This window comes from Chaetura pelagica, unplaced genomic scaffold, assembly GCF_000747805.2.
Source record: "Chaetura pelagica isolate M959 unplaced genomic scaffold, ChaPel_1.0 scaffold85, whole genome shotgun sequence".
NCBI lineage: Eukaryota > Metazoa > Chordata > Aves > Apodiformes > Apodidae > Chaetura > Chaetura pelagica.
In genome coordinates, this window is record NW_009953505.1 from 4521777 (window position 1) to 4537594 (window position 15818).

The following is a 15818-nucleotide window of genomic DNA, read 5'->3' on the forward strand; positions in this document are numbered from 1 at the left end:
CCCCCCCCCTTAGGAAGAGCATAAATCCTTTTAAACAACACAACAGGTTAAGAATACATACATGATATTCATATAATAACAAAACACAAATGGAGAGGTATGTAATGACTTGCTAAAGCACATAAAGTACTGTGTTTAATGTGCATCTGACATTTGATTCTTTCCTTTAACCCATTTCCATCAAGTTCAGTATTACAACCCCCAAATAAAGTTTTATATCGCTCACATCTTCCACTTCACCACGAAAAGTTAAAGCTTTTTTGTAATACAGGAAAACCTGGAATACAGAATAGGAAACCAAGTCCTACATGAAATGGGTAAGGATACCAGATCAGGCCATTGACAATCTTGAAAGATCAATTATTTGACCAAGTCCCGTAGTGTATGTCACAATACATTCTGACATCACCGCTAAAGCTTTGCAGAAGCTTGAAGTATTTTCACCATAACACTAACAGAAAATTAGGGATGAGTCACCATGTCCTCAGTGTCAGCACAGAGAAAGATTTAGAGTTCAAATACTTCTTGAATATATAAGACCTCTAGTAAATAAAGTTTTTCATCTTCTTTAAAGACACACCATTCAGCTTTCTTGACACTGGGCAGATTCTGAGGGTACCAGATTCTTAAACTATTTTTAAATAAAAAATAAAATATTAAGAAGATTCTAAATTACCAGTTTTCTCACCAGAAATCTCAAGAATCAAGCAACATACCATAATCAATCCCTTACCCTCTCCCAAAAATCTAGATGAACATTTTCAAACCTGTAAGTACTTCCGTGACTACTACAGCAATAAAGCAGAAGTGCAAATTTAGTATCATAGTTCTGGGTATTTCCTCAAAATATCATACACCTGGGAAATTCAGGTTTATGGTTCACTGCCAGAAGAAGATATATGAAATAATTCATTTCAAAGGTAGTATGAATAATGCTCAAGATCAGATTTTATCCCACTAGGCTTAAAACCACAACATATTATCAGTCTTTGGTAACTACTATCACTTGAATTATTCTATTTCTGATATTCAGAAATATCTACCAATAAAGTACATGTGGCTAACTGAACCACTACTAAGATGGAAGCAATGAATTAATACCTGTAACTGGGTAAAATCAGATAAATGTTATTACTGATTCAGTCTTTATAACAAACAGTTTTGTGTAATGGTCCCAATTTCAAGAGTAAAAAAATGCATGCCCAGTAACATACTGCAACTCAAAACAAGAGCATGATTTCTTCACAGATTTGTACTTTCCCCCTTGCTGCAGTGAATTGATTTATGCTCACACAATTCTGAAGTTTCACTTTTAAAATGATGAAACTCAAACTACTTTTTATGTTTAATAAGACTTGGGGAGTTACAGTACTATTCAGAGCAAACATCAAGTCATTTGTAATTAACTGCCTTGTAGACATGCTTATTATTAAGACCAGATTATCTATGGAAACTAAACTCAGCAATTTTTTTTTATCTTTAACATTAAGGCAAGTGGGCTGTAAGCAGGAAAAAATCTAGATGTAATTATGCATGAAAGTATACCAAGTGATTTTATTTTCCTGAGCCAGCTGTCATTTTAGAAGCAGTAGAGGCATCCAGGACTTCCATTTACTTTCCTAATCAGCACATTTTCATGACTTACTATTTCTTCCCCATATGCAATAGAAAAAGTATATTTTGCACAAAACATGCAGAGTGAACACAAGAGAAAACAAGCTTTGAAATGAAAAAAAAACCCTAAATATTATATAATAATTAACAAATGCTCTAGTACCCCCCTTCTACAGACATTTGCATTCAGCAGTGTGAATAAAATATGAAACTGTACATGACTATGATGTGAGAATGATGCTGAACATGCATTAAGTGATGGTACAAAAACTACACAAATGAAAACATGGTAACAATAAACTGGCCCATATACCAAAATGGTTCTAGAAGCACAGCCATCCCCACTGCCAAGTTGATGTGATTTTCACTTTTAATTGTCATCTATCAAATTCCTCATTTATTTCACACATTTTCTTTCAAAACTCTAAACAGTCAGTTTTTTAAATCTAGTAATTGCACTCTTCACACACTAAGGCAGAAACTTTATTTATATTATTTGACACAGCTCTGGTTCTGAAAATGTCAGATGTCCTCAGCCATTTGCTACTGATGCAATGCTGGAAGTTACAGAAGCACAATGTTCACAACAGAACAAAAATGCAGATTAACTACTGTTTCATTATTAAAGTTTTCTTTCTGTGACTTCTGGAAAAGGCTTTTTGAAGTTGAGTGAAACATGCTCTGCTCCTTGAAATTGTAACATAATATATGGAACAATGTAGTGCTATCATATCAAAGAATTAAGAACATTAGCATTTTAAAAGACAGAATTTCCCATCTTTGTAACTGCAGTTTACGTATTTTTTTATAAGAAAGAAGTACACATACATAGTCTTGCTTTCTAAAGCAACTGTGTATATCATCTTTTCCAAAGAAATCATTAGCACAATTTTCCATATTTTACTGGCTTGTATGTAAACCTTCTTGGCAACTGCAGAAAGCAGACAGATCAAGCTCAGGTATAATTTGGCTCAGCATTTTAGTTTACATTTTTGTCTTCATTATTTCAAATACTTGTCCCTCTTGGGCCAACTATCACTATACATTTAACTAAAGCCTCAACATATTCTTACCTATTTGTTCTGTCTTTCTTAGAAGCACTGAAAAGCCATCCAAACTCACTGAATGAGAACACATATAAACTACATTTTCTACATGGTATGTAGATCAGCACAAATTAACCTATGCCAACAGAGTTATGAAGAGTCTTGCTCTGTTGCCCACTCCTTGCTGTTCTTTTCTTCCACACTGAACTAAGCAGAGTCTGTAATTTTCACTGGGTTTCTTTTACCCTGCTCACTGCATGGGCAGATATGCAAGTTGGCACAAGGTAGGCAGGAAGCAGGACAAAGCAGCAAGTAAGTCAAAAGGCTATTCCTATCTGCAGCAATCCATGTATTCTATTTTTTTTCTAAAATTCTCTATTCTCTAATTTCCCATTAGCATAAAAATATTTAAAACATTCATAAGCAGCTTGAAAGACCATTCCCAGCTGGCACTTCAAAGATTGCATTCTACAGTACCGTGATACATGGTTGATGCAGAGATTTTTCCTGTAACTTTACACTAGACTCAAATATTGAAAGCTTAGTTACACTGCTGCAGAGTAAATCCTTTAACAGCAAATGGTGAACACTAATAAAGTTCTTAAAATGAAAAACACATTAAAATGCCTGAAACACCTACAGCAAACAGCTGCAAAAAGAATTCAAATAAATCCTTGTGATGATTGTTACATCTTTTTAGATTTATTACATTTCCTTTTCAATCTTGCTTAAGTATATGTAATAAAGAAGTAAAACCTGTTTTGCTTGGAGAGGGTTAGGCATTGGGCTTGTTTCGCTTTTTTGAGAGGGGTGTTTTGGTGTTTCTTTCAAACACTCACTTAGAAATAAGATTACTTTCACATATATAAAAAATATGACAGTGAAATTAAGGCAGAAAACCTAAGGAAAAGTTCTTAATCCTATCCCATAATTACTATTTAAATATTCACTACTTTACTTCCTTTACACCATCTTCTGTTTGGTGCTTCTCTGGCTAGGACACACGTGTAAGTTCGGGTTCTGACTGGTTTGATGAGAGGCTAACAATGTGAAAATCAGTCGTTTCATACTTACGACAACATGAGACAGTTGCTGTATTCAGCCACAAAAATCAAGTCCTACAGAACAACTTCGTAACAACACAGAAGAAATACATTCAACTGCAGTGACCCCATCCCATGTCCCATCAATATTAAAATGTTTTAGACCATCAATTCATTCCAGTTTGTTGGATATTCCTTGGCCATCTGCACAGTACTAAACTCCGAAGGTTCAAAAACTCCAAGGCATTAATGTAATTGGTAGTTTCATCTTTTCCATTAAAAATTATTTAGTTTGTGGTTTTCATATATAACAAGTTTTATTTTTGTGAATCTGCAGATATAACATTAAACCACATTTCTCCCATTTTCATTATGTTACTTTATTTCCCTTCTTCCCATCTTCTTTCAATTTACATACAGGACTCTTCACACTTATTCCTGCTCAAGGTTCTATGCAATTTTTTTAACTGAGAAATCAAAAGGCAAGAACAATATCTTTATTCTCACTGCGTTTCTTCCAAGTCAAGCACTTCACATCCCACATACAGTTAGGCATGTAAATTCAAATTATACAGCTATGCTCTACAGAAATTAAGATATAAAAGCACACTACTAAAGCTAGGAACAACAGCCACTCTAGACAAACCATTTACCAAAACAAATGGGAAAACCGTATCAACACTTGGATGCAGTAACATAGCTAAGTTCCCTTTGAATCTCATACCTCTTATTATGAGCATTTTGTCCTCCATTTGAGTGACTACATAAAAACCAGTTAAGCTTTTACCCACATCTACACAGGTATTTTTTTCTTTTAATATTTTTTGGGTATGAAACAATCATCATATGAAAGCAGTTTTTTAAAATGGCTTTACCTGTAAAGTATATTATGCTTATCTCTGAACTTTAAAATTTTCGGAATAGTTCCTTCAATTGGGAAAAACTGGTTGCTGTTCTAATCTGCTTTTCTGAGGAAACACCATCTCTTACTGCTTTCAGAAGTCAGGCTGAAGTCATTAATACGCCTACCTTCACATTTAAATTATATTACTTTTCATAGTCGCTCAAGGAAGTTCAAGATGGAAAAGACCTATTAAATGTCTGAAAACTAACTTAAACACACTGAGGGCTTGTTTCCATGCATGTAAAAACATTAAAAGTATTGTCTTCATGAAAATTCAACATTCTTCATAACAGCAGAACACAAGATTTGTGAGACCATCTACTGAGACGAAGTAGATTTTTACAGTATATCCCAAAAGACAACAAAAAGCCAAACCAATGGAAAAAGATTTTACCTGCAAGCTTTCAATCAACCCCTTCTATTGACAAGTTCTCACATTTCATTGAATGGATTCTTAAGAAAACAAAAGCTTCTTGGATAATGCAGAGGACCATTTGCCACTAAACTACCACTGAACAGCCAATAATCTAAAGGAGTAATGTCCAGCCTCTGTATTTTCCATAGGCCACACTACCTCTCTCTTCACTATTTAAGAATCAGAGAAAGTTGGACAGATACTCCCTCATGCTAGGAGTGAGCTAACAGCCCAAGAAAAGCATCAAATCCCAACATGGTTCTGCATTTTATGATAGCACAGTGTCCAAATTAATAAATTCAGGACTCTTGAGAAGACAAATTCCATTTTAAATGCGTGCTCTCCCAAGTTCCCCAGTCTTGGCCCCAAGCACAAGATAACAAGAGATGCTGGATGCATTCTGTAAAACTATGATATACCACAACTTCAAGTCTCAGGGATGGGACTGAGAATCCATTTATATTGCAGTTTAATATTAACTGACCCCATTAGTTGCTACCCAGCCCTCCCTACCATTTTAGTAGTTCAATTACAGTTTACTTTAACTTGTCTTCACTAAGAACTACAATCCAACTTATTATACAAAAAATTATGTATTAAGTATACAAAGAAATCAGTTTCCACAACACATTTAAGTTAAATGAGCTTCATGCCATGAAAGCACACCACTCATTTGCTGAACATCTCAGCTCAAAGCATATCCTTCCCCTTCAAAAACCCCACAGGGTTTTGTTTTTCACTTGAGAATCTTCCTTTAGATCAAGTATTTTGTAATTTCTGAGCCAAGTAATTTTGAGGCAAGTTGTGACTGTTTAACAATCTGTACTTCACAAAAGTCAATGCATTTGTATTTAGTATATTTCAAAAGAATTTGTAATTACAGATTTATTTATTTTTCAAGTTAAAAAATCCAAAATCAAAGATGGAGAAGGGGAAAAATAGCTTGGTATAACATTTTAAAATATGACAGCACACTTTAGATTAGAATGCTCCTCAAAGGATGCATACATATAAAGATAAAATTCTGTTGGATTACAGTTTAAATTAATGTAACATTTAGTTCATACTGTCTTCTTACCATCTATGTAAACCTTTTGTTCTAATAAGAGTCTCCAGTTCATTGTACATTTATGTCCAATTGGATAAAACAGATGTGGACAATGATAAAGCAACTTAAGGTGAGGAATTTTCTTACTTGGAAATCCATAGCAATTTTTAAGTATTTACTAAGGAAAGAAACACAGTTAACTGAATCTCAATCGGCACCAAGCTTGCCAAGCTTTATCTAGTGCTTTATCTAATGAGCATGCTGGACAGAACTACAAAGAAATTAACTCACAACCAAAATTAATTTCATTTTTTCCAGTGCCAAACATCTCCCCTTCAAATGACTGAGGTGACAAATGCAAATGCAGTTAGACAAATTGGCTTCTAGTTGTATGATTTATTTTTTTTTTACTTAAATATAATAGAAAAGCTTTGTTATCTTTAACTATTGAAATTGTATCTCATATCAAAACTAAGCAGTTTAGACTGACATTTCAGGACTAATTAAAAACTCAGTACAACCAATAAATAAGTGCACTGTAGTTGTTAACTTTATATTCTTTCCAAGCTTATATCTCTCATAACAGAGAGAGTCAGGACTTCACTTTGCTTTCTAGTCTAACAGAACAAAGACCATTAAAAACTTAACTACATGTGTACACAAAAAAATACAAACTGATCAGCCAGATAAGGAACAAGAAAGACCAATTACTTTCAGCACATGTGCAATACTTTTTATCAATAATCGTGCCTCTATATGCAATTTTTAGGAACTAAACTGGGATTATACCTTTCCTAACAAAATTATGTGCTGATTGTTTAGCTAGAGTCAGTCACTACCTCATTTGGCAAAATGAAAATCACTGCCTTTACCACTGAGATGCATACAGTCCTAAGACTAAAGTTATGAAGAGTTGAATTTGACAGCCTGTCATCAGCTACAAAAATTCTTCATTAAATCTTTGTGGCCAAAGCGTGGCCAAATTCAACATTTCAGTATTTAAGTATTAAAGGCTTGGTTCATAAATATTTAAGAAGAGATTATGTTACTTTCTGCAATAAGGATAGCAGACAAACCCACTGCTGCCATGCAGCAGAGCCCTCTGAGTCAAGAGTTTTACAGAAAGAGTAGTTCAAAACTGTGGAATAATAATCACTAATAACAATTAAAATCCACAGTAATTTTCAAATACATACATAATGCTGCTTGGCAGCAAAAACACAGTGTAACAAAAGCACTTAAAATAGCATGAGGCTGGCAAGAGAAGAATAAATGACTTATTGCAGACTTTGTATGTTTAAAGTACTTTTGTGAAACATACTCAGGCACTACAACAGGGTGATGGTCTATATACCTAAAGAAATACACAGAAGTTAGCCAGCGGGCCTGAATGATACAGCCTTGTCCTTTGAAAAACTGAACATACCTCTTGAATCCAATTCAAGCTGTATTAGAACATGCTCCCCTTTGGCCTTACAGTTTAGAAATACCAGCTCACACCAGTACTTTACCAATCACCATAAAAAACGCCATGTACAAGGGCAGAAAAGATGAGATAGAAGTCACCTAATCACCTTACTAGACACTGATGTAAACTGCATTTTCAACTGAATGCAGTGGACCAAAGCAGAGAATTTCAGTAGTTGCTATATGCACAAACTAGTTTACTCCTAGTGAAAACTGAGCAATTTTCCCAAATGTTGAGTTTTATGAATAACGTGCTATCCCAAACAAGCTGCAAGGTGTGTTTTTTTTTTTTAAGAATGAGTGCTGTAACTTGATGCATGGATCAAGCAGGGGAAAGAGAACTACAGACTTTAAACCTAACTTGTTATTGCGTTACAAACCATTAAGTGTGGCATGTATCTCGAGCAAAAAATGGCAACATTAAAGACAAATCTAAAGGAAAATGCTCAACAGTTAAAGGAGGTACGCATGTGATAACTCCTGAATTGTAAGAAAATAATATCTTAAAGCCATATATATTGGCAATTTGAATAACGGCGTACTTCCAGAATGCCAACAATGCCACAATTCTCCTGTTACCATTTGCTCACAATTCAATTCACCAAGACCATCACTGCTATATTAGGTAACACACGCATGGGCTCTCTGCTTCTTGCACTCCATGCTTTCAGCCACATACACAGCATTCTGATTTAATTAGGGGACCATGTTATCACAAACCTGGTTTTAGTTCATTTAGTATCACTATTCATGCACAGAAATTTTAGTAATTTCTATTTCTGAAAACGAGAGTGAATTGATAAAAAAAAGAACACTAATATTTTACAACTATTTTGCACAGGAAAAAAGCAATATTAACCAAAAATATCTATTTTCTTGCCATACAGGAATAGAACCAATAGGCCTTTTCCATCACCTTCCATGACCGACAAAATCTGAATCATATTACAGAATCTTAAGCTTACAGAATATTAAGCTTCCTAATAGCATTATCACCAGTTTTATTTCAAGACTCCATCAGCAAATCTAGCCTGAATTTTGCTGAAAATAGGTATTTTTCAAATTCATAACTGTGTAAAACAATTATCAAGAATACTCATGTGCAATCTCTCCTAAATACATATTAGTCTACTAGAAGTGAACAATGAGTTTAACTGGAAAACGTGTTTGCCTGCTTATGAAACAGTTAATAATGGATAACAAACTTGGTTCTATTCAAACCAACCACTGGGGGAAATGCATGCTTACAATGATGCATTACACAGTAGAAGGCTTTAAACCAGCTTGCCCCATGTCTCCTTTCTTGCAGAGGCAAGATAGTTTAGCGATCAGCAGAATGCATGGATGTCACAACAACTTTCTTCCTGAAGAAGCACGTTTTAGGTAAATTCATTCATATTGTTATGAATAATGCACAGTACAGATTTCCTTTTCTGAAGTTCCCCACCCCTCTATGCCCCAAGTTAAATTTTCCAATAATTTGAGTAACAGATAATAATACTCTGTTGATAAGCCTATCATGACTAAGTTTGCAAAGGGAGACTAAGGTATCAGGACAATTTATGCTCTTCAAAAGAACAAACAAAAGCAGTTTTGATATAAATAATTCACAGTATGTACTGCAACATGCAGATTAGCTAAACAGATTCATCACAGACACACAGAAAAAACTACGTAAGAATGAAAATGATGCCCTTGAAATTAAGCGCAACATTGTTCTCACCCGTTATTAGTAATAACATTCCCAAAATTCTTTCTGGTTATTTTTGTATTTTATTTTAATCAGATAACTGCATGTTTTACAGCATAGTCACACATGGTATTTTGCTAGAGTCACAAACACATTGCCTTACATAATGATCTGCATAATTTCTCCTCTATACTACAAAGCCTACGACTGAATACAAAAAAAAAGTTTTACAAAAGAAACTGTTTTAAAGACTACAATAACAATAAAACCGTTTCCAGATAACAGCTAAAATTATAAAGGCATATCACTGTATATTTTTACTGTAATTTCTAAACAGTAAGGAATGAAATAAGTTTTAGTATCTGCGACGCTTGTTAGGTCCTTCAAAGTTGCCCCCTGGGTTTCCTCTACCAAAGCCACCAGGTCCACCACTCACGGCACCTACACCACTCATTGGCGGCTGAGGAGTTTCAGAGCCCGTTCTACTAACCAGAGGTGAACCCATCTGTGATGGACCTCCTTGAGGGAATCTCTCATTATGCTAATACAAGTCCATTTGGAATATGCCAAATGTGAGTTACAACAAAAACCACAAGTGAAGTTGTCATGGAGTTCAGCAGATAGTCCAGCAGAATCAGGATCACACATAGAGGGAAGAAAGGAGCAATTCAATTAGTTATTATGGAAAAAGAGCTGGAAATTAAAGAGTGCTAATGTTACGCTCCAACTTTGCAAATTAAAAATTTAAAACTTAAGTATTAAGACCAACTCTCGTGCGGAATCTAACTTCATCCTTCCAAACACATCTGAAGCAATACATATTCTCTATGTAACAAAGTAACAGCAAATAATTTTATACCTGAGGCCTATTCTGCCTTACATACCTACTACAATGCTTCTCCTTTAGACACACAAGTATTGTCAATCTAGGGGAAAAAAATAGCTTTTGTATTTCTAGAGACTGCAAGTTTATTTTTTTAATAGGAAAATAAACTTATATACCCACATATCTGTGTATAAAGTGTACTTCAGGCCATACTACCCGGCATCAGCCTTTTGCATGGCACTTCAGAAGTCTGTAGTTAAAATCCAGTCCAGATAAACTGACACAACTAGTGTTAAAATGCACAACTGGACTATGGCCAGTTTAAAAAAACCCTACATATATCTATATAAAGCTTAACCTGAAATATCAATGTAAAATGATAATCCAGTTAATGATCCATATTTATTTTCTGTGATCAATATTAATAAAGATATATGTGTTTACACAGATTTGGCTATAGCGATTAAAACCTAAAACATGCATCTGAGCACTTAATAGTTCAGTATTTATTCAAGTGTTTAAAAATAGAATCCCACATAATGACATTTAAAACAGTAACTCAGTATAACATACACTAGGTTTATGGGTTAAAGCTATTTTTAGAATCTTATGTTCAAAGATGTTTGAAAAGACTGCAGTAAAACAAAAACAAGATTGTTCCAACTGTCCCCAAAAATACTTTAAAAAATCATCCAATTTAAAGAAAACAAAACCTGCACTTCTGATCTATAAAACATATTGTCCAATTCTCTCAGTGGAAACTGAAATTAGCTCTTACAGTGTTTTAGCAGAGAGCACTCAAAGAATCTTTAAAGCATCTTTCCAACAGCAGCAAAAATACAGTAAGGGGCCTGTTCCCCCACATTAAAAATCTTCACGGTCCAAAACAGAAAAGAAACAAAAAAAGAGCATCTAATTTGTCCTTCAGTAGCATGTAGAATAAAATAGAAGAAAAATACACATAATTTTTTTAAACATGCATTTCAAAGTGTCAGTATATTCTCTACATTTCCATGCCTGGAATGACTTTAGTAGAAAACCAACAGTTTGAGATAGATACCTGGATTTAGGATGTCATGTTCTTTTCCTTACAACTCTTTTTAAGTGTCCATATAATCAAAAGAGAATGTTCCAGGAGTAACCAGTAACACACTAGTCTCCAGCAAAAGCATCTCTGAAAACAGTATTTTGTGAAAAGTATCCCTACATTTTGTGAGAAATTACATAAGTGATAGAATGAGCTAGCTTGTAAAATGTGAAATCAAATCCTCTTCTTTAACTGGTAAAGACCAGAGTCATCATGTATATTGTGCTCAATCAAAAACTCATTTTCCTCTAAAGAACAAAAGATTTGTCCAAACTTCATTCTACAGATTGCTCAATCACAGATACTGTTCAGAAGGCATATATGTAATAAAATACAGCTACAAAATACTTCTGACTTCCATTAAGACTATAATGGAATATCTCTCTCACACCACAACTAGAACATTTCAAATATCTATTTACAGAATAATACTGAAAAATATGTAAAAATCAGATTTAAAATTGTACAGTTGTTTCTCTTAATAAGACATTACAGCTTGGAAGTGTGACTGGCTATGAGAAAAGAGCAAAAATAGCTACTGCTTTAACTGCATCCCAGTGGCTTATCTGATACTGATAAAAAAATTCCAGGATGTATTCAAGACATTCCTTACTACCCTTGGCTACTGGGCAATATTATTTTCCCTATATTGATGTAACAGTTATACCCAGCAGCTGTTGGCACAGAATTTTTAAGTGGCATAATTTAGTGTTATAATCTCATGCTTTCAACACTGTTAGAAAGGAAATACAAAAAACACTATTGCTTTAAAAAAATTAAAACGTTTACACAAAGATATCTTCACACTACATAGCTTCCAACATTTAACTATTCATCAAAAGCCCAAACAAACCAATACATAGAATTTAGTTTTACCAAAAAAACCCAAAACAAAACAGCAAATGCCTGAATTTACAGAATACCTCCTGTCAATGAGTTTTTCATGACAGGTTGTGCTGTATATTCGACCTTCAATTTCAAGTCTCACCCCATTCCTAAGGGAAGTAGGACCTTCACAGTAATATCAAATAAAGATACCCCTTCTGTGTTGAAAATTATTTGCATTAACAAGTTTTAACAATTATTTTTTTAACAGATTCAAAACATGTAACATATTCTTATTTGGTGTGAAAATATCTTTGGTAACAAAAATGGGCCATGAGACATGACAGCTATTCAAAGTAATTAAATTTGTGATACGTTACCACTGTTCCATTATCTGGCATCATTGGTGTTCCCATATTTGCTGCTCCTTCTGGTCCCATGGAAGGACCAGGACCCATTGCAGGGCCAGGTATAGTTCCTCTGTTGTTCATATTCATACCCATCATTGGAGGAGGGCCTTGGTTACCAGCAGGTGCTGGGCTAAACGCATCTATGCAAAACAATCTATACTTAGAGCTGTCCTATCTGAATTTTACAAGAATAAACAAGCAATTTACAGTATTTAAAAAGCCAAATGTACGAGACTTCCAATACTTGAAATAAAAAAATAATAATTCTTTGAGACTGTACATTTATCTCAATCATTTGATTTTAAATGGATTTTCATTGATCTGTATTATTTTGCATTACATAATCTGCCTTGTGTAGTTGAAAATCCTGAACTACACAGCTAAATATAGCTGTACAGTTTCTGTGCAGAAAGTGTTCACATAGCATATATATGCATTATGCACACCACGTAATAGCAAAATCTCAAGTGATTTTGAAGTAATTGGCAGCTGTAAGGCAACTTGGCTCTTCAGGGATCATAAGATATTAAGTATACATTTGTAAGAACTGTTGTACCAGTATTACGTTAACTGTATACAGTGTTAAGAGTAAATTATTTCAATGTCTAAAAGCAACACAAAAGATGGCACTCAATTTTACAATAAATTATTTGTAATATGGCATAAATAAATCTTGAATTCAATGTAATTTATTATAGTAGAAGTAGCAGGAAGCTAAGGGAAGTTTTGTTTTAACTGAAAGCTACAGAACAGTCTCCTCCAAAATTCTGATTCACAATAAGAGGTAGAAGAAAAGCTTAAAGACATCTTTAGAGGAGATCATTTAGCTGTAATACTAAGCTAGGAAACATCAGTCTGTCAATACCCACTAGCATACTCAACATGCAGGTAAAATTGCCTTAATAACATTTTCTCATGTTGCTAAAAGAAAGAAAGAAGTGATTTAAACATCACATCTGCTATTATGAAATATCAACTTTAAGACTGGTGGTGATGCATTCCACCCTGCCCCTCAACGATATTCTGCCCTTTTCAGACAGAAGTGTGCATCCAAAATTTGATAGTGGAAGAAACATGCACTTGGAATCTAGCCTATGTTTTAAGTCATGAAAACATCCAAGAATATAATGAAATCTGAGATGTTACTAGACTAATAAAACTTTCTTTCAAAAATCAACCTCTCATCAGAATTGTAGCTTCTTTAGTATTTAATATATAAATGTACATCACTGTAAGCAGGCCATTTAGCACAGATAAAGTACCATGACTACATGCAGGTATGCAAAGCTGCATCTTTATTACCTGCTCTGAGTACAAATATCACAGCACTCAAGATACTGATGCTAAAACTGCAGAGCTGGGCTTGATCACACTAATTATGCCAACTACAAGTTGCTTATCCAAAACAACTCATGCAACACAGTAGCACATGTAAAATGCTACAAGATTATTAGAAGCAACACAGAAAAATCTTCTAATTTTGAAAAGCAGAACTCATTTGAGCTTAGTAATGAGAAACTCCCAAGCCTCTCCATATGACACTGAGCCAAAACAAAGGTATACACAAGTTGGATGCTTCTCACCCACCCACAAGCATTATCAGTTCATGTAGCAGGTAGAAGACTGTGCTACAATTCAAGAGAATTATAGTTGAAAATGCACTGAAACGGTTTCTTTTTTTTTTAGTGTCATCCATTTGCTGGCTAAATATGGAAGGAAATGGAGAAGTCTAAACTGCCAATATGAGGAGAAACATTTCTTTTCAGAGGCTAGAAACAGTCTTCAGGACTATCATGATGGTAGTGCTAGTAGTAATGCCATTAACCAAAAGTAGTAAATGCTCTATTATCTGTTACTGGTTTGCTTAGCCTTCTTATTAAACTTAGCCAATGGCCACACTCAGATGATGTTCACTTAGCCTTCAACTGCAACGAAGTTCTGAACATCTGTATCATACAAACACACCCACATGAAGGTGACGAGAGGGCTGGAGCACCTCTCCTATGAAAACAGACTGGGAATGCTGGAGTTGGTCACCCTGGAGAAGGCTCTGGGGAGACCTTAAAGCATCCTTCCACTACCTGAAGGGGGCCTAAAGGAAAGCTGAAAGAGACTTTTTACAAGGGCATACAGTGGTGACAGGACATGGGGTAATGGCTTTAAACTGGAAGAGAGTAGATTTAGGTTAGCCATTACGAAGGCATTCTTCACTGCAAGGGTTAAACAGGTTTGTCCAGGAAAGTTGTAAAATTTCCTTGGAAGTGTTCATGGCTAGGTTGGATGGGGCTTTGAGCAACCTGTTCTAGTGAAAGGTGCCACTGCCCATGCAGCGGGGTTGGAACTGCATGATCTTTAAGGACCCTTCCAACCCAAACCGTATGATTCTGTGATATTGCTTCCAGAGTGACGCATAGTGACCTAGAGTATCAAACTTCTATATTAGTAAGCCAGTTTCAGGCAGTCAGCTCTGACAGGAGAGGACAACTGAACAGTGTTCAGCAAAGGTGAGAGAGAGGCCCTGCACAGTTTCAGCAAGAGTCCACTATGTAATTTTAGCTACGTCTCAGAGGTCCTCCTAGGAGACCCTAAGAGCTAAGCACTTGATTACCGATTATCTTATGTGGGACACTGATGTTAGCAGGTAATTCACTGGACCAGGTCCAGTAACAAATGGAAAGTAGTCATCCACTGTTCATGCCACAATGCAGACACTGAAAAAAATATATGCAATCTGGAGGGCTGAAAAAGCACTCTCCCAGTGTCCTAATGTCTGCCGAGGTTTGGGCAGAGGTAGCAACAAATCATAGTCAATCATCCTCATCAGTGCAGAGACAGTTCTCAAAAAAGTCTTCTTTCCCCAGACTGAAAAGCTGCACCTAGCATTACAGGTCCAGGTAAGCACTACACTGAGGCACAGAGATTTTCTTAGAATTTGTTTGTCACAGAAAACAATGTAAAAATGAGTGGTCCTGCACAAGTCAGCCCAATCTGTCACTAAGGTACCTTGCCTTCTAATAACGTTATCATGCAGATTATTACCATTACTGAAGATACTCCAGCACCCCAATGTCCCACATGATGAAAAGCCACAAATGGCAGATAAAGGCTAGTTAAAAATAAAGTTACAATTCCAACAGAAATGTTGAGAAAAGATGCTAAAACCAGCAATTAAAAGTCTACTATATGTTTTTGGGATCCGTTGTTGTGGGGTTTTTTGTTGTATTGGTGGGGTTGTTAATGGGCTGGAGGAAGAAAAGAATCTCTACAGTGAGCTAACCTAAAATCCAGCTACTGTAGAAACAAACACTGTATGTACCTACTTGCTATGCATATTTTTTGCCTTTTCTAGTAGTTCGATGTTACTATAGCTTCTTTTGGAACTACATCTTTACTTCTGAAAACGTTTGCATTAAGATTAAAAGCAAAATCATAGCACAAAGTTT

At 35.1% G+C, this 15818-nt stretch overlaps 1 protein-coding gene across 1 annotated transcript in view; it reads right to left on the reverse strand.

Moving 5' to 3' along the window:
* Positions 1-9289: 9289 nt before the first annotated feature.
* PSPC1 (paraspeckle component 1) overlaps positions 9290-15818 on the reverse strand; it is a 73894-nt gene continuing 67365 nt past the window's right edge. The window contains 2 exon segments of the mRNA XM_009999437.1: positions 9290-9768; positions 12346-12515. Of these exon segments, the coding sequence (XP_009997739.1) occupies positions 9583-9768; positions 12346-12515 (356 nt within the window). The 3' untranslated portion in view covers positions 9290-9582.